At 44.2% G+C, this 20,576-nt stretch overlaps 1 protein-coding gene across 1 annotated transcript in view; it reads left to right on the top strand.

The window, feature by feature from the left end:
• The first annotated feature begins 330 nt into the window (after positions 1-330).
• BARX2 (BARX homeobox 2) overlaps positions 331-20,576 on the top strand; it is a 72,700-nt gene continuing 52,454 nt past the window's right edge. The window contains exon 1 of the mRNA XM_053595923.1: positions 331-1,324. Coding sequence (XP_053451898.1) covers positions 1,138-1,324 — 187 coding nt within the window. The 5' untranslated portion in view covers positions 331-1,137. The remainder of the gene's footprint in view (positions 1,325-20,576) is intronic.

Below are 20,576 nucleotides of genomic sequence, written 5' to 3'. Positions count from 1 at the left end.
TCCCTGTCACCCACCAGTTCCATTTACAAAGAGAAGTTCGTATAGATTTTGATTAGAACAGAGTTGGGGCTAGGAGCTCAGAAGGAAAAAGACGAAGCACCAAATAAACACGAGTCTGGGCGCCTCCCCGAACCCCACCCCGCCACGAGGGTTGGAGGAACGAATCTGCGGCCGGATCGGGCGCTGGGGAGGCCCGGACGGGGCCTACCACCCTGGGCTCCCCGCACCCCAGAGTCGCGCAGCGACGGCACCTTCCGGCGAGGAAAATTGTTTGATAAACGGAGTTTAAACGTGAAAACGCCGGCAAACTGTTATTAGTTACCATTTTTGCAGTTTTTTATTGGTGTAACGGACTGGTCCCGGGTGACTTATCGTTCGGGATCTTGGAGAGGCAATTAAGTTTGCAATGTCGGCGCAAATGCTCCACGCTCAGAGCGTGCAGGCCTGTCCCGAGATGCCGGGCTGCGAGCGCAGGCCACGGTCTCGGGGAACGGTCCATGCGGGGAAGGAGAAAGACACAGCGGTTCTCGGGAGCCGCCCGCGCGGTGGCCCGCAACCAGAGCGGGCCTAGGGGAAGACTCAACTTCTTTCTAACAAGTGCCCTCCTGCTGGGTTGCAGGGGTTGGGGACCCCGGCCCGCGAGTGGGGGACACTGGCCCGGGGAGCGGCCGGCCGAGGCCCTGGCCGCAGGCGGCGCGCGCTCCCCGCACGGCGGGCACACTCGCGCGCACTCTCCTGCTCAGACACCTGGAGCTCGTCCCAGGAGGGGGGCGGGGAGCAGAGCCAAAGTGAGCGTCTTAAAATAGAGAGGCAGGCGGCGCAGCGTGAGACAGCGCCGGGCGGGAGGCGGCGAGCGGGCGCGGTGGGGCGCGAGGCGCGCAGGTCGGCTCCCGGGCGCGCGGGCGGGGCGGTGGGGGGGCGCGACGCCCCTCGGGCCGCGGGCCGCACCGGCCCTGCAGGAAGCACGCGCTGATTGACAGCTGCGCTGTCCCAAAAGGGCTCGGCGAAGATGATGATTCGCGGGTGGGTCTAGACGCGCCCGCTCTGCTCCGCGAGTCCCCGGAGCCCCGCCGCGTCCCCTGCTGCCGAGGAGCGGGGCTCGGGCCCCGGCCGGACGGGCGCTCGCCCCGGCTCACCATGCACTGCCACGCCGAGCTGAGGCTGAGCTCGCCCGGCCAGCTCAAAGCAGCCAGGCGGCGCTACAAGACCTTCATGATCGACGAGATACTCTCCAAGGAGACCTGCGACTACTTTGAGAAACTTTCCCTCTACTCCGTGTGCCCGTCGCTGGTCGTGCGGCCCAAGCCCCTGCATTCCTGTTCGGGTAAGACGCCCCCTGGGGTGGCAGGTGCGGCGGCTTACACGCCGGTGCGGGGCGCCTCTGCTTCCCCTCTCGAGGGCGAGGGGAAGGAGTAAGGGGGTTCCTTTCCTGCGCCCCTGCAAGCGGTGGGCATTACGAAGGGCCGGGCAGGGTGCGGGTCACTTGGAAACAAAATAAAGGCAGCCTCGGCGTGGGCTGCTCGGAGAGCGCTTCCTCCTTCCCTGCACCGCTGTGGTTTTCAGTCAGAAAGTTAGAACCCTTGACCTGGTTCAGCTCCTAACTCATTCTTTGAGGAAGTGGTGGTGTGAGTTTCAACTTGAGCTTGGCGGCCTTGCTTCTTCTCACTTTGAGTTAACTTGCCCAACCTCCCACTGTCTCCACTGGGGATTTTACAGGTAAATCACTATCCGGAGGTTCTCAACAAAATCCTGAATTCATTGAACTTTACTTAAAAAACGATCTCCCTTTGGGAAATATTTCCGGAGTATGTTGTGTTTGTGGCACGAGCTGACTTTAAGTCACTAAAAACATCGCTGACCAATAGGAGAAATAAGGAGAAATTAATAAGTATTTGTTAGTGAAATGAATCTATGAAAAAGTCAAAAATACTTTGCATTGAGAGAAGCTCCAAATTTCAAGGTGACTTGGCATTAATAGGAGTTAAGTTGCTTTGGTTATAGCAAAAAGAAAAAGAAAAAAGTTACCGACAGTGCTTTCAAATTTTTGTTTTGGAATGCTTTTCAAACCAAAAGAACCTTCGAGGTTATGTCTGTTGCATTGGGAGGCATGAAATAAATTAAATTGTACTTAACATTGAAAAAATGAAGAGCCAGCAGTGGTTTTGAAAGATATTTTTGGAACATTCAGGCCAAAAACTCTTAGCGCACAACGCTTGGAAGCCCATTTTCTCTTTGTTTCATTGATAGCTCCTGTGTATTTATAATCAATAAATATATACACATAGGGCAAAGTTCTTTTAAAATCGAATTGTTCCTACGTGTGTTTAGTTATGAAGTTAACTCTATTCAGTTATTTATTTTTTAAAGTTAATTTATCTGTAAGGTAGAATTAAGCCTGATATCCTATAACAAACCTTGTAATACCGAATTTTAAAAACTAAGAAATCTATGAAATAAGGAACAAATAAAATTTAGAAACAAGTTAGATATCTCGATGTCGATACTTTTACGTTTTTGTGTAGGTGGTGTGTGGACACTTGGATTAATAGTCCACAGATATATGGAATAGGGGAGGTAGTCCGAATCTTGTTTTGGGTACAAGTAGTCATTTGGTAGGACGACTGAAATCCCTCTGGGGCAAGAGAGAGGGTCTATCTCAGTCATAAGCACTGTATGTGGGAAGTTCCTAGGACAAAACAGAACAACTCCTAAGCACCCTTGGTATAGTCCAGTGCTGCCAGAATTTTCAGTGACTTTGTGACCTTGTTAACTTGAAGGCAGCTTTTTTTGGCTCCTGGGAGTTAAAAAATTGGATCCTAGAAGAAAACATGTCAGAAAAGGAGTAATGAACAGCCTCAGAAAATAGGCATCCAGTCAGTCAAGGCTGAGTAAGTTCTGTTTATTGAACCTTGTGTGGGAAGTAAAGCAGAGGAAAATAAAATGATTCATATGTAGTGTTGTGAGTGTTAAAAGTGAATTGCCCACAGATCACGGACTAAAGTTGTGTGCCGTCTTGTGCTTTGAGAGTGATGGCTTCTGGGAAAGGGTGGTTGTTGGCAAAGGTTTTCTTGACCTATTATTCCTTCAGCTTGTTCTTTTGAAAACGTGTCGTGGTTTTGCTCTAGTTGAGACTTAAAATATAGAAACTAGGATTTGCTGGTGGAATTAAACCCATAAAAACTGGCTATAATAGTCCATACTTTCAGATCATAAGCCTTCCGTGGGTTTACAATTACAGTTAAAGCCTTACGTGTATTAGATCATAGGGATCCCATTAGTGATTTCTCAGGGGTTTTGCAAATACCATACTCTGAAAGCATTTTTTCTTGTTTTTAAGTTCAGGATCAAAAAGATTGGATGACTATAATCTTCTTTTTTATTAATTAAAAAAATAAGTCACTGGCATCTGTAATGAACCTATAATTTCTTTTTCTTTTCTTTCTTTTTTTTGCTAGATAGAGCTAAATGTTTAGCACTTTTGGTAGAGGTAATGCATGAAAAGTTCAACTCTAAAGAAATTTAATTTTTTCAATAAATTGAAATTAAAGTTACTGAGCTTTTTTAGCTTTTTTTATGATTTATAGTTTAAGTAACTAACAGAAGTGAACTGTGTCAGGTAAAATAATGAAAACTAGGATATAAAATGTGCTCAAAAAAATAAAAAAAGTTACCAGTGTGCATAAGTTCACAAAATTGGAGTGGAAAGAAAGTGGTGGGGTTTAAAAACTTGTATATAATGAAGTAATGTACGTTGTTTAGATTTAGTAATCTAATGTAATGTCAGCTAGTAATGTCAGCTTATAATACTGAATTTCCTCAGGCAGAAGAATATGTAGTCAAGTAAACTGAGAAATGGAAATATTTTTTCATCAGGGAGATAATCAGCTGACAGTAATTTATTATTAGACATTCTAACTTTGATGGAATCCTCACCATCCAAAACTTGTTGTTTATTTTAACAGGTCTTTCTTATTAAAAATGCGGTAATTTTGGTCCTATAAAGATGTTTCTAAATTTCTTTGTTTCCCGGTAGATCATGTAAATCACCTTAATAGACAATGAGCAAGGGAATCCTTTCCTTCTAAGTCCAATTACAAGAAAGTTTATTATTAAATTTAAAATAAAATTTCAAAAACCAAGCCCAAAGAAAGCCACCATTTGAAAAAAGTTTTGTTATTCTGGCTGTTGGAAAGGGTGGATTATGTTTAGAGTTAATTTGGAATATGACAAGTTAGTCTTATTTTTAAATCTGTTAGCAGTATCTCCATTCAGAATAGACATGTTTTGTCGTTTAGAAATCAGTAACCATCTCTCATAAACCTTAGAAGTTGACAGTGACCAAAAAGGGCCAAAAATGGGGTGCCCTTTAGGCTGTCCTAAATACCATCGTTTACTGTTTTCCCCCTTTGGTTGTGAATAATGTTTCCAGGTGAAAAAGTCACTTGAAGAAAGCCTGACTTCTCAGGATGGAGTAACTGGCAGAGCCGGAGCAGTAGTATCACTTTGAAGTCTCTGCCTTTCAGTCAGCCCTTTGGAAACCAGGGGAGTTTCTAAATTTGAAGGGTGTTTGGAAAAAAAAATTGATACCTTGCTTCACCAAAAGGAGGATATAGCATTTTACCCTAAGGGATTTCATAAGAGGATACTGATAAATGAACCTAAGGTACTAATTACTTACAATTTATTATCCTTATTTATTCTTAATCTACATTTAATGCACGCACACATTTGGGGAGAGGTGAGCATAGATAATAGTTGGATATTTTACAACCTGTGACCCATTGTGGACTTTTAATTATTCCACTAAGACCTGTTGCCTAATTTTTTCCCCTTTCTTTGGCAGAGGGCTTCTGCTGGCTCTGTCCCCTCTCTCGGACCGTCAGTGGTCAGTCCTACAGAGCTGGAGGGGACAGAGACCACAGAGCGGTCTCCTCACGTAGGACATCCGTTCTGCAGTGTGTCAGTGTTACTGCAGTCCATGCTCCTCGTCAGGGTACTCAAAAATCAGTAAGACTTTTCCAGTTTGGTCACACACCCAGCATAAACTCGCAGTCACACCCAGGGGACAGTCAACCAACCAGTTAAAGGGGGAGTTTGGGGAAGGGTGTTTATCTAAGGAGCAGCATTGAGAACATTTTATCCTTTGGTGGGTCCAAGAGGAGCAAGTTTTTAGGGGTGGTGTCCTTGAGTGCATTTTTATCACAACGATTGGGTGTTGTCATCCCAGTGAAGAATTGCACATGGTGCAGATAGGTGCTATGACCCATCTGGGGGTTAGGGAGGCAGCTACTACATCTTGGAGCTGGCACTTGGGATACTTCAAATCTCAGCTCCGTCTTTGGTCTTTTAGTCAGAGACCCAAATCCGTAGGATCTTGGGAACCTGAGAGTTGGTCACTGGAATGTTAATGGGGAAACATAAACCAGGGTCTGGGAGAATGATCATTATCAACAAGCATTTGTGTTTCTGCCAGAGACCCGTAGGCTTTTATTAGCAATTACTCATGACTGCTGCTTCTGTTCCCATTCTAAGGGCGAATTAATCGATGGGTGTGCAGGAGTGAGGACTCACTGAGGGTCAGAATATATATTCTGAGCTCTTTAGGGATCCTTAGTGGTTTCTCATGCCTAAGTTTTTTTACACCTTTGTTAAGTAAGATGCCACGGGCTTCCTTAAGAGTCAGTTTTAATTTGTGACTGGCTCATCAGCAGTGTCTTCTGTGGCTCTGATTTTTCTAACAGCAAATAGGAAAATGATTGGAAATTTTGTTTATGAGTTCAAATGCGTCTTCAAATGTCTATAACCTTTGATATCCTTTAATTCAAGAAATATTTATGTTGCTCAGCACTGGCATTGTCATCGAGTCCATTATTTTTAGAGTGTTTTAAAAATTGCTCTCAACTATGTGTAGAACCACTGCCAGACTTTCGTTATTCTCTAGAGTATATGATAGGCAGTTTGGAATTGGTATAGGAGAACATTTGGACAACTTAATGCTTTTGCTTATCGTGCGGAGTTTTCTCTTTGCGCTCCACCGAACGAGTGTTATCACCAGCAAAGTTGTCAAATTAACTTGGTTAACTAGAACTCAGATAAAACGGTGTGTGTGTATGTATTTTTAAACTCTTTTATGAGGCTGATTTCCTAAAAATACGCTGGTGTTCTTGCTGGTTGTATTTGTGCATTAAAGACTGAATTTGTGATATAAGCATGGACAGTATAAAATTGTTTCAGCGCACTCTAGGAATCAAAAGTGAAAAGATTAACATATGCCAGGAATCTATAAGAACAGCAGTAAGGACTGCAAAAGGTTGTTTAAATTATAAAGAGAAATCAAAAGGAAAAAAGAGAATAGGGAAAGAGAAATATAATCTCTAATTCCAGAGGCCACTCGGGTTCAGCCGTGTAGCACGGTGTCCCTCTGAACGGCTTTGCAGGGAAAGCAGAGGTGGCTTCTGATTTCTCCTGTCAGTCCATGGATAGTAAATGGCTGAAGTTGGTCCTTCTGAGTCGTATGCCAGGGCCTACTAAGGGGTGAGACCCAGAGCCTGAGCTCTGCTGTGCATTTAGCATTCTCTGTGGGGGACTAAGAAAATGTAACACCAGGAACATTTTTAGGTGTTTTTTTTTTTTTTTTTTTTGAGACATTGTCTCACTCTGTCCCCCTGGGTAGAGTGCCCTGATCACAGCTCACAGCAACCTCAAGCTCCTGCACTGCAGACATCCTCTTTTTGTCTTATTTGTACTTTGTTTTGAGGTCAGGCAGGAGGAGCAATAGAGATGAAAACCCAGGCAGGTCAGATGGCCTGAGGCTCTCCAATTTGTATTAAACTTGTGAACTTTGGGGGATGTTGTGAAGCCTCAATGCCACACCTGTCACCTCCTGCCCCAGAGTCACGTTAATGGATGTAAAGTTGGTGGGTTCTAGGCTCAGCCCTTTGGCCAACTCTTAGCTGGAATATGGTTAGAGGGCTGCCAGGATTGGATGACATGCATAGATTTAAGCCTCATTTTGTATCCATTTGGGGGAATGCAATACTATTCAACGTTCTAGGCCAGGCGTCCTCAAACTGCGGCCCGCGGGCCACATGAAGCAGTGTGAATTGTATTTGTTCCTGTTTTGTTTTTTACTTCAAAATAAGATATGTTCAGTGTGCATAGGAATTTGTTCATAGTTTTTTTTTTTTTGTAGAGACAGAGTCTCACTTTATGGCCCTCGGTAGAGTGCCGTGGCCTCACACAGCTCACAGTGGCCTCACACAGCTCACAGCAACATCCAACTCCTGGGCTTAAGCGATTCTCTTGCCTCAGCCTCCGGAGTAGCTGGGACTACAGGCGCCGGCCACAACGCCCGGCTATTTTTTTTTTTTGGTTGCAGTTTGGCTGGGGCCAGGTTTGAACCCGCCAACCTCGGTATATGGGGCTGGCGCCCTACGGACTGAGCCACAGGCACCGCCCCATAGTTGTTTTTTTTTTTTAAACTATAGTCCGGCCCTCCAGCAGTCTGAGGGACAGTGAATTGGCCCCCTGTTTAAAAAGTTTGAGGACGCCTGCTGTAGGTGGTGGCTCTGAGATGGGCTGCAGCTGGATTAGCAACTTTCTACTGGAGAATGTGCTAAGGCCTGCAGGTGCACACAGGACCCTCATGAACAACTCTGCTGAAGGCGGCACATGTCTCTGGGAGGCAGCATGGCAAAAGAAAAATAGAAGGATTGGGGGGGTCCTGGGGTGAAGACTCCTAGCTGCAGAGAAGCCCGCTATGGAGAAGAGGGCGGGCCTGCCTGGAGGGTGCCTGCCTCTGGTTTAGCTGTTTGAGAGATCGAAATGGTGGTTTCTTCTCCTAAGGGTGGAAGATAGGTTTAGAATTAGCATTAGGATTTACTAATAATGGGGTTCAGAGTTGGCGGCATTAGTAAAATAAATATGCTCCAGGAGGTCTTTTGTTTGTTTGTTTGTTTTAACCAGAAAACCTTTGCAAACCATCAGGATTGAATTTATTTTCATTGCGTTTAATAACAGTTAGAAATAGAAAAGTCTTGTTAAAATAAATGCTCTGAATGAAAACACAGTTAATTTTCCATTACACTGTCTAATTACTCATCATCACCAGGGCATTTTTATATGGCAGTTTAACTTCTAGAAAGTGGAAGCTTGGCACACGTTTAAGGAAGAAAGGCCACATACTTGATGGATATCAGACGATGGTCTAATTATATTTGGGCTCAAGTTGACTCTGCCATTTGATTGCTCTGAAGAGGAGGGGAGGAGAGAGGGCCTTTCTGTCCATAGTAGGGAGAGGCTGGTCTCTTTAGTGCAAGTTGAAATTGAAGACTGAGGGAGATCATTCTGAAGATTAGGTGATGTTTGAGTACATCTGTAAAGGCCCCTGCCCGTCCCCCGTTGAAGCTGATGTCAGGACTACTTGAAAGGTCTGGAGGGCGGCTCTGTGCGCGATCTGACTCCACTGGCAGAGTTCATAAAGACGGGCACGGCCTTCCCCCAGGCAAATGTCACGAGAAGCCAAGCTGGGAGGGTGTCTGCACCAGAATAAATGCATTCCGTGGCTAAGCACAATGCAGTGGGATCTCAGAGCTCCAGTTTACCAGCATGTCCTGAAGAACAGTTCTATGGATATTGGGGCTAGAGACGTGTTTTCATACTGGGCATTGAGCAGGACTGGTTGCCACCCAGATGATGTCACTGTCCTTTGGTCATTATTTTTAACAAAACCCCAACTGGTACAGTGATTGTTATTTGGCTTTTCTTATTCAAGGATCATTTACAACATGTAGGAAAATGGAAGTCTTGGACCTACGGAATTTCATGAAGTCACGGTTGTATTTCCGCTTCAGGATGTTCCTGGCAACGGAAGCTTGCTGACACTGATTAACCTGCCCCCCCTGCCCCCCATCTCTTTCCAAGAGACCTTTTCATCCTGTGCCTTAACCATTGCTGAGACCCAGGATAATGGGCCGTTCCCAATGTGGTTACAGTCATGTGTGGACTGATGTAACTTTGGTTAAACACATAGTTGAAGCAGTGTCTTAGGGAATTGACCGCACGTTTCCCTAGTGGTAATTTATAAACACTGCAATACCTATATTATGTCTTCTTACCTTGGGGAAATATCTTGGGCAAGGAGAGTTGCTGAAACTCCCTTTTTGAGTTCTGCAGTATTTATCCAAAGGTGGCCACTAGCTTGGGAGCAGTGCAGGAAATGCTTTACATCCTGAATCTTATTCATGTGTAAATGCAAAAATAAATATTTTTGAGTGCCTGACATATAATAGGCACTGGACTAAGTGCCTTTTGATCAGCTTTAAAACATCTCTAAGAGAGGCTTGGTATAGTGGCTCTACCTCTGGGAGGCTGAGGCAGGTGGATCACCTGTGCTCAGGATTTGGAGACCAGCCTGAACAAAAGCAAGACTCATCTTTACTAAAAATAGAAAAACTAGCGGGGCGTTATGGTGGGTGCCTGTAGTTCCAGATACTTGGGAGGCTGAGGCAAGAGGGTTGCTTGAGCCCATGAGTTTGAGGTTGCTGTGAGCTATGATGTCATGGCACTACTCAGGGTGACCCAGTGAGACTATGTCTCAAACAACAACAAAGAAAACAACAAAACACAAACAAAACAACAAAAACCCCTAAACTTTCTCCACTTTACAGTGGACTTTCCCAAAGTCACAGGATATAAAGAGCTCTCTTACAAAGCAACAAGAAAAAAGACAACTAGAAAAATAGGCCAAGGCTGCAGTGAGGATGTTCATGGAAATGAAGGCCTGGCTGGCCAGTAAACCTGAAACGATGCTTGCTTACTTTCACTGGCAGTCAGGAAAAGCCAAATTAATACGAGGAGCTATTTCATAGTCATCAGGCCAAAATTAAGGAATCTGACAGTATCCAGTTGAAGACAAGGATGTGGAGAAACCGACGTTCTCCAATGCTGGTGGTGGAGTGTCACTTGGTATGATTTCTTTGGAGAGCAATTCCACAGCCCCTGGTAAAGCTGCAGACACACAAACCCTACAGCTTGGCAGTTCCACTTTGTGGATGTGTCTAGAGAAATCATTTCATGTGTGCAAAACCATACATGTTAAAAATGTTCATTTCTGTCTCCTGAAGGCTAGTGAAAAACCTAAATCAATCTAACCACTCTTTCGGAAAGAAAAAGTTTAAAACAATATGTCCTCTATTTATGCAATCAAATGCTACATGGTGATGAAAATAAGCGAACTGTGTATACTTGCATGAACAAGGATAAATTGTAGAAAAGCAGTGATGACAAGAAAAACAAGTTGTGATTGATACATGGAGTCTGACAACAGTTACATAAATTATTGAAATGTGCAAACTAATACCACATACTACTTAGGGAGGCAGGGGGTTGGGGAGTGCTAACTGCAGGTTTTTATTTCTCTCTGTAACTATTTATTTAGGGCGGTGCCTGTGGCTCAGTCGGTAGGGCGCCGGCCCCATATACTGAGCGTGGCGGGTTCAGGCCCAGCCCCGGCTGAACTGCAACCAAGAGAATGGCCGGGCGTTAGTGGCGGGCGCCTGTAGTCCCAGCTACTCGGGAGGCTGAGGCAAGAGAATCGCTGAAGCCCGGGAGTTGGAGGTTGCTGTGAGCTGTGTGAGGCCACGGCACTCTACCGAGGGCTATAAAGTGAGACTCTGTCTCTACCAAAAAAAAAAAGAAAAAAGGCCTAATGCAGATGTAGTTAAGCATTACAGTGTGACAAAACCTGGTCATGGGTACACAGATGTTCTTTGTACTTTTCTGTATATTTGAAATTTTTCAAAACATAAACATTGAAACGTGATAGTACGTGAGACCACACATATCCGTGAAACCCTTAATCTTGTGGAACTTTTGATGGCTTCCTTAATAGCTTTTCTATACTAAAACAGAAGCTTTTATTTTTTTTTTTTATTTTTTTTTTTTTGTAGAGACAGAGTTTCACTTTATTGCCCTTGGTAGAGTGCCGTGGCGTCACACAGCTCACAGCAACCTCCAACTCCTGGGCTTAGGCGATTCTCCTGCCTCAGCCTCCCGAGTAGCTGGAACTACAGGCGCCCGCCACAACGCCCGGCTATTTTTTTTTGCAGTTTGGGCTGGGGCTGGGCTTGAACCCGCCACCCTCGGTATATGGGGCCGGCGCCCTGCTCACTGAGCCACAGGCGCCGCCCAACAGAAGCTTTTAAATACAGAGCTGGTTGTACATTGTCTCACAGAAGGGAAATAAGAGCATTTTATGATTAGACTGTAACAACCACTGTGGCTGCCGAAATTGCTTTGGGGTCTTACTAAACTTCCTTGGCTGGTTGGGATGTTTTTTGTGACCAAGATAACTACTGCTCTCCTAGCAAAGCTTTGGCATTTGAGTAAATAGGTTTCTGATCTGGGCACTTGCTCTTGAAGGAATTTCTGATGAAGTGTTTGGTCTGCTCCTCCCCATCAAATATTCATCAGTACTCATGCAGAAGAGAGTCGTTAAGGTTTTTTTTTTTTCTTCTTGATGTTTAAAATCATAATAAATTGTCTTTGGTTGTATCTTGCTTTTGTAAGTATTTGCTGATAGGGCTATATACGACCCTTAGCTTTCAACCAGTGGTCTATTGATATGGAAAATTTTATTTACAGAAATTGTCGCGAAATGGCTGTAATAGAATACCAAAGAGTCTAAAAATGTTAAAGTATGGCTTCCTAGCATGCATGCAGAGTGGCAATCTTGGTGTATTATCTAGTTCTCTTTATGTTCTGTAATCCTGATTTAAGAACGTGTTCACTGTGTGGCATCAGGGATTGTTGGCAGGGTCGAGCTGGTTGTGGCAGTCCTGTAGAGAGGTGTCTGCTCTCTGGCTTACATGGCTGTCCCATTGTTTGGAGGCGTTGACGTAGACCATGGTACTCCCCAGTGGCAGCTGAGTGGCAGATGCTTTATTTAGCCCATCTCAACAGCAAAGACATGTCCCAATTTGGAAATGTTGCTTTTAGACATTTTGGCAAAAATATGGCCTTTGGGGAGTTCTGTGTTTTTCCTCAGTGTGGAGGAAAAGTTCATACAGTGAGGAGTTTGCCAAACCACTTCCCCTCCGTGACCACTCCGCTTTGCCTAAACACACAGGAAAGAAACAAATCCAAGCCCTCGGACCACCTGTGGCCAGGTACACTGGGCGCTGGGCTGCGTAGCCAGGGGGATGAACGACCACATCCAGGGCATCATAGCCCCGAAGGTCATGACTGAATATTTGCCCCAGACTGTCAACGGGTTGCTGGAGAAGGGCCTTCTGCGTTTTATCTCACCCAGAAAGCCGCGTGGGGTGCCTGGAGCCATTTGAAGGGCCTGAGACTGTTCCCTGTGTCAGATTTTCTTGGCTACCTGGTCTCTCCAGTGAAACCTTATTCTGAATAAAATGGTCTAGCTCAGCTTGTGGCTGTGAATGGAGGAAACATTATCAAGAAATATATTCCGAAGAGCTGCCATTTGACTATGTAAGTTAGAAAAAAATAAGAACTTCCATCTGCGACGCATGAAAATCTGCTTGCTGGCAACAGATCTGATAGATGCATTTTCAGATCCTCTCTGGAACTACTTGGAGGAAGACAAGTGACAATTTAGGACATTTAGGGTAAATTTTAAAGCATATATCACTGAGAGAGAGAGAAGAGAGGAAGATATTTTAATATGGTTCCAATCGGAGTCCTTTCTTTTTCACGACTAAAAATTTTACTGAAATCATCGGTAAATCACCCCTAGAGCAGAGTTCTTGGGAGGGTGTTGTTAAATTTGTTATATCATGGTGCCTTATTAATGCTTTCAGCACATTAGACAGCTATGTTCGTTGGAAGCCTGTTTCAGCCTTTAGTTTAAAGCCCAGCCTAAGGGAACATGGAGTGCCCGCTTTCTGCTTCTCTGCTGGGAGGTGCTGGTAGACTGGGCCTGGCTGGTAGATTGGGTCTTAGGGGATTGGCATGATGAGTTGCCCAAACAGAATGTGTTTTGCTTCCTATGGAGCTGAAAATGGAAACATCAACAATAAATGGTAACTGTGTACCAGGCGTTGCACTGGGTGCTTGAGTTTATAAATGCCCTTGAAGTAAATGGAGACATTATGAGAAATACATAATAGTTAACTATGATCACTACTTTCCAGGAGAGGGCAAAAGCGAAACTCAAGGCGGATAAGCAATAGCAACAAGGTCAGGTGAGTAAATGGCAGAGCTGAGGTTAGAACTCACATCTGTGATAAAGGTCTATACTGCGTATGATGACGTGGAGGTGGGTAAATCAGAACTCAAGTCTGTCCCTTTAGATAGCGGCTCCATATTATTTATAGCTATACGTTATGTGTATATATGTGTATGTGTGTATATATATATGGTCCCGTTAGTGTCAGCTCTGTAGGAATTTAATTTTGAACCTGATAACTCTGTTACACATATTTATAACCATTTATTGTGTGTCAGTCAGTTTCATTTTCTGCGATGCTTTGGGTTTCTGAAGGGTTCCATAGGAATTCCAAGAGGCAGTGGGGTCTTGCAGGAAGGGGGGTCTTGCAGGAAGGGGCGTGGTGGGGGGCTGCAGACCTCCAGCTGTCTGCTGTGTGACCCTCAGCTGACTTCACTCTCCCAAGGTCAGTGTTCTTGACTGTGTAGCATTCGCTAAGACTTTGGTCACTCCACTTCTGAGCTGTGATTCTTTGAATAAAGGTTTCCCCGAGGAGTCAAGGTGGAATTCTCATTCCTTCCTTCATCCCCTCTTAGGAACTAGAGAGAAAATGCTTAATCACTAAAAGCCACCCAAATGTGAGAGTTTAAACACTTGGAATAGTTTTCACGGAATACTCAATATAAAACACAGTGGGAACAAAAAAAAGTCTGGCTGTTTGTCATCACTTAAACAAAAGGATAAGAGACTAATTTCTCACCTTATATCTGGCCAAGCTGGAGTGGGTTCTGGGAATCTGTTTTCCAAAAGCTTTCTCTGTGATTATAAGGAAAAGTCAAGTTTGGGAACCACTGGAAGTTTAGACAATAGCTTAAAGATGAGCTTGATGTAATTTACATCCCATACTCAAACATATGAAACCATTTGGGGAGTGGTATTACTGTGCGTGCATTCAGTTAGATGGTCCTGGGTTTGTCTGTATTTTATTTGTCTGTGTGACCTTAGGCAAGTCACTTAAACTCTCTGATACTCAATTTCCTCATCTGTAAAATTAAGATAATAGGTTGGTTGTGTACGTTACATGAGGTAACACATGTAAAACTCTCTGAGCCTAGTTCCTGGTAACAAAGTACTCAGTAATTGATAGCTTCAATTAAAAATAATTATCTTGGTTGACTGAGGCACAACCCTTTAAAGAAGATTACTATTATTGATGAATTAAACTTAAGAAAGATGAAATATTTAAAAAAAAAAATCACTTTACTCTGGGGCATTCTCCTGGGTTATGACAACACACTTGTTGCCTGTTAAGGCCCCTTGTACCCTGGGTGGTCTGTCAGTTGTTTGAGTTTTAATCTTCATGAGTGTGTAATGTCATTCCTCCCACCATTCTGCTTTATTATATGAATTCAGAATTTTATAAATTCATAAACAAGTGGCACAAACAGGCCCACAGTATAGCATCACAAGATGTGCTTTGTTACTTTATTTTTTACAAGAGTTGCTGAGGAGTAATTGCCTCTAGGAAATGTTTCATCATACAGCTGCGAGATTCTCAAGAACCGTCCTAGAAAAGTGGCAGAATTTCCAATAAGTTTGATTTCTTTTCTTCTTTGAAGACTAGAGTTAGGGATAGTCTTTTAGCAGAGAATGAGAATACTCTTTTAAATTCTCTTAGTAATGTACACAGCTACGATTTAACAATAAAAAAGAAATTCTCTTAGTAAGAAAGCACAAAGAAGAGAAAAATAAGGGAGCTGTTTGAGAGCGGTTTTTCTCCTACCATGTATTGGTTGGTGATTCAGAGCAAGTTACACGTGAAACCTGTACACTGCTGGTGGGGTTCGTTTTGGCTCAGCTCAAGTTCTGAATGCTAATGACAGATGGCTGTTGTGGCGGGGAGCGGCCTGAGGATGAGTTCTGCATGGATTTTTCTGGAATTTTGTTTCTCAGCTGATCATTGGATCATAGGAAGTTTAGTATACATTGGTGGGATACTTCAGTTGGTGAGAAAAATTCTCTCTTTTTTTTTTATTGTTGGGGATTCATTGAGGGTACAATAAGCCAGGTTACACTGATTGCAATTGTTAGGTAAAGTCCCTCGAGAAAAATTCTCTTGATGAGGAATTCTTGCCATTTGTGTGGGTGAAGGAAGCCCCCGAGAACAAGGCAGTGCCTGCGTGTAGCTGTTTGTGATGGGTCGTCCTGTGGGGCACGGGGGCCGGGTGGAAGGAAGCAGGTGGGGTAAGATGGGTGGATGTGTCCTCGTGGCCTTGGGGGCGCTAAAGAGAGGGAAGACTGACTTAGTCAACTAAGGTCCTCAGAACCACAGACTCTGCATTTTCTGAATTGTGGGCAGAGGTCTCAGTTGGAGATATGGATCTTTGGCAGCTGAAGGAGAATATTTTGCTAAACCTAGGGATTCAGGAAAACAAAGTGTGCGTGTTTGTCTGGCAGGAATGGGGTGGGGGTGGAGGAGGGATGTTGGCAAATGGGGAAGGCAGAGTTGGGATAGGAAGCGAGTTAGTCACCTGAAACGTGGATCCTTAAATGCTTCTTCAGCATTTATTATCACCAGAAGAAAAACAAATTTAAAAATGAGGATGGAAGGTCTCATTTGCAAATGGCCCTCTGAGTACGTGCCTATTTTCAGGGGCGTTCCTCGTAACTGACAGCAGCCAAGGGCTTGTGATGGGGCCGCGGCCCGCCCAGCTGCATGGGTAGCCCAGTTCTCCTGTGTGTGGGTGACGTGTGGAGGGATTGCGCCATCCTGGCTCACAAAGGATCGTTCTGGTTGTATTGTAATACAGTAATGGTATTCACAGCAGCACCAAACTGGAAATTGCACCTGACCTGAAGAGGCAGCTTGGAAGCAAGTTCAAAGTGGAAACGCTGTCAAAACCCTCTTCTTCTAGGGACCTTCACGGACGCATCCTGTGATGTTTCAATGGCTCAGTTTCTGCTATTGATAAAACACAACGTACCCCCCCAGACTGATTAGGGAGTATCAGTTTATTACTTTGAAAAGATAAAAGTGTGCTGAACAGGTGCAGGCTCCTGGAGTTACATATGTTATTACTGTGTTTTTGTAGACGGGGGTCAGCCAAATCTTAGCCCTGGCCAGTTTTTCTACTGGCATGAACTACAAATGGTTTTTACACAGCTTGAGAATGGTCATTTAATAATTTATAAATTATTGAAAAGAAACCAAAAGAAGACTATATCATGACCTATAAAAATTAGGTGAAATTCAGATACTGGCATCTGTCCATGACAGTGTCACTGTAACACAGCCACACAGGCGGGGTTCCGTGTTGTCCTGGGAGGCTTTTGTGCTGTAACAACAGGGGGGGAGAAGTGACAGAGACAGTATGGCCCGTAAAGACTAAGAGATTTACAATCTGGCCCTATACAGGAAAAGTTTGCTAGTGCGCGAACCAGACTATTGGAAGCCGAGCTCCTCAGTTATGAAATAGGTTATTACTAATCCACAGCCTATGATGTCATTCCAGGCTGCAAAAATACCTCCTTTGATCCGTCATAGACCGGGGTTCTCTTGTCATTCTGTGATGTGTGAAAGGCCTGAAAGTGGGAGTTTAGTGGGGAATTTTGCAAGGACGCTCTTAAATTCAGATCAGGCTCCTGGCTGTAAGGATGAATTTCCAAGCCTTTCTAGAAATAACGCAAGGATTTTCTGTACTGGCAGAGGGGTCAAAAATGTTTACAGTAATGTGACTGGAATTTAGTAAAGTGGTTTTGAGACTTGCTCTGCTGTGTTGGATTTTTCAGACGGAATCTGAGGAGGACAACTGACAAGAGGCTGGGAGTAGCAGAATTACTGACACTTTTCAGTTTGAGGTTTGGGTGACAGTTTAATGGGCTTCTTAATTGACTTCAACTTGTTGCCCATCCCTGGAAATAATAGCAATAATAATAACAGTTACGCAGTCTCATTCATGTAGCCCCGCCTGGAAAGGTTTGCCTAGCCTGCTAAAGCACTTAATTGGATCATCCATTCTGGGTAGAAATTCAGGAGCCTCTGCCTTTGGAATTCTCAGGTACTCAGGGCTGGGGGCTGCCAGACCTTTCAGGAAGGAGGAAGCCTGATTCTCTGGATGCTTCTTGATTCTCTGAATGCCCAGTTGCTCTTATTTACATTCAGGCACTGGGACAAGGTAGGGTTTTGTGTGTCCAAGGCAGCCTTTGCGCTAGTAAAGCCCATTAAGTGTGAGATGTGACATTAATTTCAGAGGAAGAAATTATTGAGGTTGGTAGGTAAGATTTTACCTCAAAGAGACATACGTGTAGCACACACTACACCAGATTGTCTTACTCCAAATCAAAGATGATGTTGGAAAAACCGCAACAGCATGAGCTGCAGACACGCGTATAAGGAACACCACACGCTGGGCACTGTTCTGAATGCCTCACACGAATTCACTTGATTCTCTACAAGGGTGTGAGGCAACACGGTGCTCATCTGAGAGGTGAGGAAGCAGGTGCCGAGAGGTAGAGAGGCGGACCTCTTCTTGGGGGAGAGAGTGTGGCGAGGAAGGGAGATTGACTTCATCAAGGGGCCAGTGTCTGGTCTCTGCAGTGCTAATCCAGAATAAGCTCTGCTCAGAAAAAATGGCCGGAGGAGCAGACGACAAATCCAAACCTTGTCACACTCAGGAAACTGCTGCTCAACGTGGAGCTTGGGCTCAGGAACTTCTTATTTTGAAAAGTGTGGTACAGAGTACGGAGTAGGTTCTCTGCATTATGTTTTGAAAAGTTTTGGATTTTCTTTTGTTAGTACGGACTTGACTTTTCCTTACCTTGTTCTTTACTGCTACGCCGTATAAAAGTATCCGTAGAACGATGAGAACATCTTTTTTTTTAACTGAGCTGCAAAGTTCAGATGTCAGTGATCCGCAAAGTGAGTTAATGAAAGGGACACAGCTCTCAGTATTTTATAGACGTAGGCTTCACTGCCTTAGGGATTTTTCCAGGATGGATATGATTTAAAGAAATGTTATCTTACTGTTAATATTTAAAACATTAAATACTGAGTAGGGAAGAATAAAATATAAGGTTTTATTTTTATAAGATGTGAGGAATGATTTTACGGGAATAGTTGTGTATACCCACAACCTAGTTTAAGAAAAAGGACATTTCTTCTGAGGTTGCCTGGGAGTCTCCCCTGCCGGTGGCCCCATCTTTCCCCCATTAGCGGTCCCCAGTATCTCAGCTGTCTGTTCATGCTCTGCTTTTCTTTGCCGGATGTTCGTATCTGTGAATGATATGTTGTTAAATGTTATCATACCAAATCCATTTTTGGTGACTTTGTTTTTTCTTATAACATTATAGTTCTAGGATTCATATTTGCTGCGGTGTGTAGTTGCGGTCTGTTCATTATCATTTTTTTTTTTTTTTTGTGGTTTTTGGCCGGGCTGGGTTTGAACCCACCACCTCCGGCATATGGGACCGGCGCCCTACTCCTTGAGCCACAGGCGCCGCCCTGTTCATTATCATTGATATACAGCATCCAGTGTACAAAGAAGCCACACTCTACCCACTGTGTTTTAGACTCCGGGTTGTTTTTGTGGCTTTGACATTCTTATTAAATTCTTCTTTTTAAACCAATGATTGGGAGGACTTATTGAAATTAATTCATTTTTCTGTGAGAAGAATGGTTCCACAGTTGAATGCAAATTGCTTTATCTATTTGTTGAACAAATAGAGGTAGTTTCTATTTCGGGACACATACTACCTATTAAACATGTTTATTTTTAGTTGCTTTTTTGGTTCATTTTTTTTTCCCCCAGAGTTGAACAGTGATCGATGTATTTTATTTTTTAAAGCAGATCAAGGCATTGTAAAAATCACTGGAAAAAATGCTACTTAATGTACTGTTAAAGGTTTTATAATTTTTTTTTTTTTTTTTTGTAGAGACAGAGTCTCACTTTATGGCCCTCGGTAGAGTGCCGTGGCCTCACACAGCTCACAGCAACCTCCAACTCCTGGGCTTACGCGATTCTCTTGCCTCAGCCTCCTGAGTAGCTGGGACTATAGGCGCCCGCCACAACGCCCGGCTATTTTTTTTTTTTTTGGTTGCAGTTTGGCCGGGACTGGGTTTGAACCTGCCACCCTTGGTATATGGGGCCGGTGCCTTACCGACTGAGCCACAGGCGCCGCCCAGAAATACTCATTTCTCATATTTTTCAGCTTTAAAAAACCCTAAGAGCCTTTTGAAATAATCTGCAGAATTGTGCAGGGGCACAGAGGTTTAGGGCAGTCAGGAATGTATGGTCCATTTGGATTTTTCAATTTTTCTTGTTTTATTAGAAAGAAAATCAAAGCCCAGAGTAATGAGTGACCTGACAAAGATCACACAGAGGCCTGCTGTGCCCTTCCACTACAACTTCTCTAAAATAACTATATGACTCTGTAGGGTCATTTCTAAATTAGAAGTCAAATAGTTCTTTTCGTGATATTCTTTTGCTTCAGTGCACCTTCATTTGAACATTTAATATATTAAAAAAACCAAAATCACTAATATAAAAGTCTATAATGATAGTCTGAGGTTTGGATTTTAAAGTTGCTTTTCTCCCTGCTGTTGTTGTGCTGAGCCTAGAGAGATTTTATTTAGTTCCCAGAGCCTGGTTCCCAGCTTTGTCCGTATTTCCATCGTCTTACAACTGGGGCTGCCATCGGGGGTGTTAGAAGACCGGCACTAAGCTTGAAAGTTCCTGCTGTTGTGTCAGCAGATAATGGCACAGGCCCTGTCTGACAGCCTGTTACAAACTGTCCCTCTAAGAGAGGGCAGCTTTGCAAGGGAGATCTTAATGAGGTCATCTGGAGTAGACTGGGCTGGTGGGCAGTGCGTTCCATTAATTTAGGGTTGGGTGGGAGGCTTTTCATGCTCTTGGCATCTCCCCCGGCCCTCCTGGTGTCACCCTGCCAGTGCCACATCCAGCCGGCTCCCTCTGCCCCATCCTGAGACAGCCGCGATTCAGCATGGAAGAAATCCACTCTTGACTCTGGCAGGGCTGCTCAGCTCTCCTTGTGCCCAGGCATGGGTTTCAACTTTCTTCTCCTTTAGGAGAATCTCTGAACACTAGGACCTGGTTTAAGAACTCAGCAGGGGTTGCGACCTGCCAGGGTGGCCCCTTTTCTGCTCTGCTGCTCACTTGGTGACTTTGCCAGGCTGTGGTGCTTTCCCGTCCTCAGCTGTGCGTGGGCAGAATAACACCTGTGTGTCTGGGTTTGCTGGGGAGACTGTGAGCTCAATCTCCTGAATCTTCCACACATGTAAGATTTCACCACTGAAAAAAATAGAATCCTAGATGTTTCTTTATGTTTCTACCTGGGAAAGTCAGGGCACATGAGCTGCAGGAAGGTGGAGACAGTGGGATGGCTGGAG

The sequence above is a fragment of the Nycticebus coucang genome, chromosome 6 (genome assembly GCF_027406575.1).
Source record: "Nycticebus coucang isolate mNycCou1 chromosome 6, mNycCou1.pri, whole genome shotgun sequence".
NCBI classification, from domain to species: Eukaryota; Metazoa; Chordata; class Mammalia; order Primates; family Lorisidae; genus Nycticebus; species Nycticebus coucang.
Note: the sequence above shows the minus strand (reverse complement) of the source record. Positions and strands in the feature narration are given on the sequence as shown.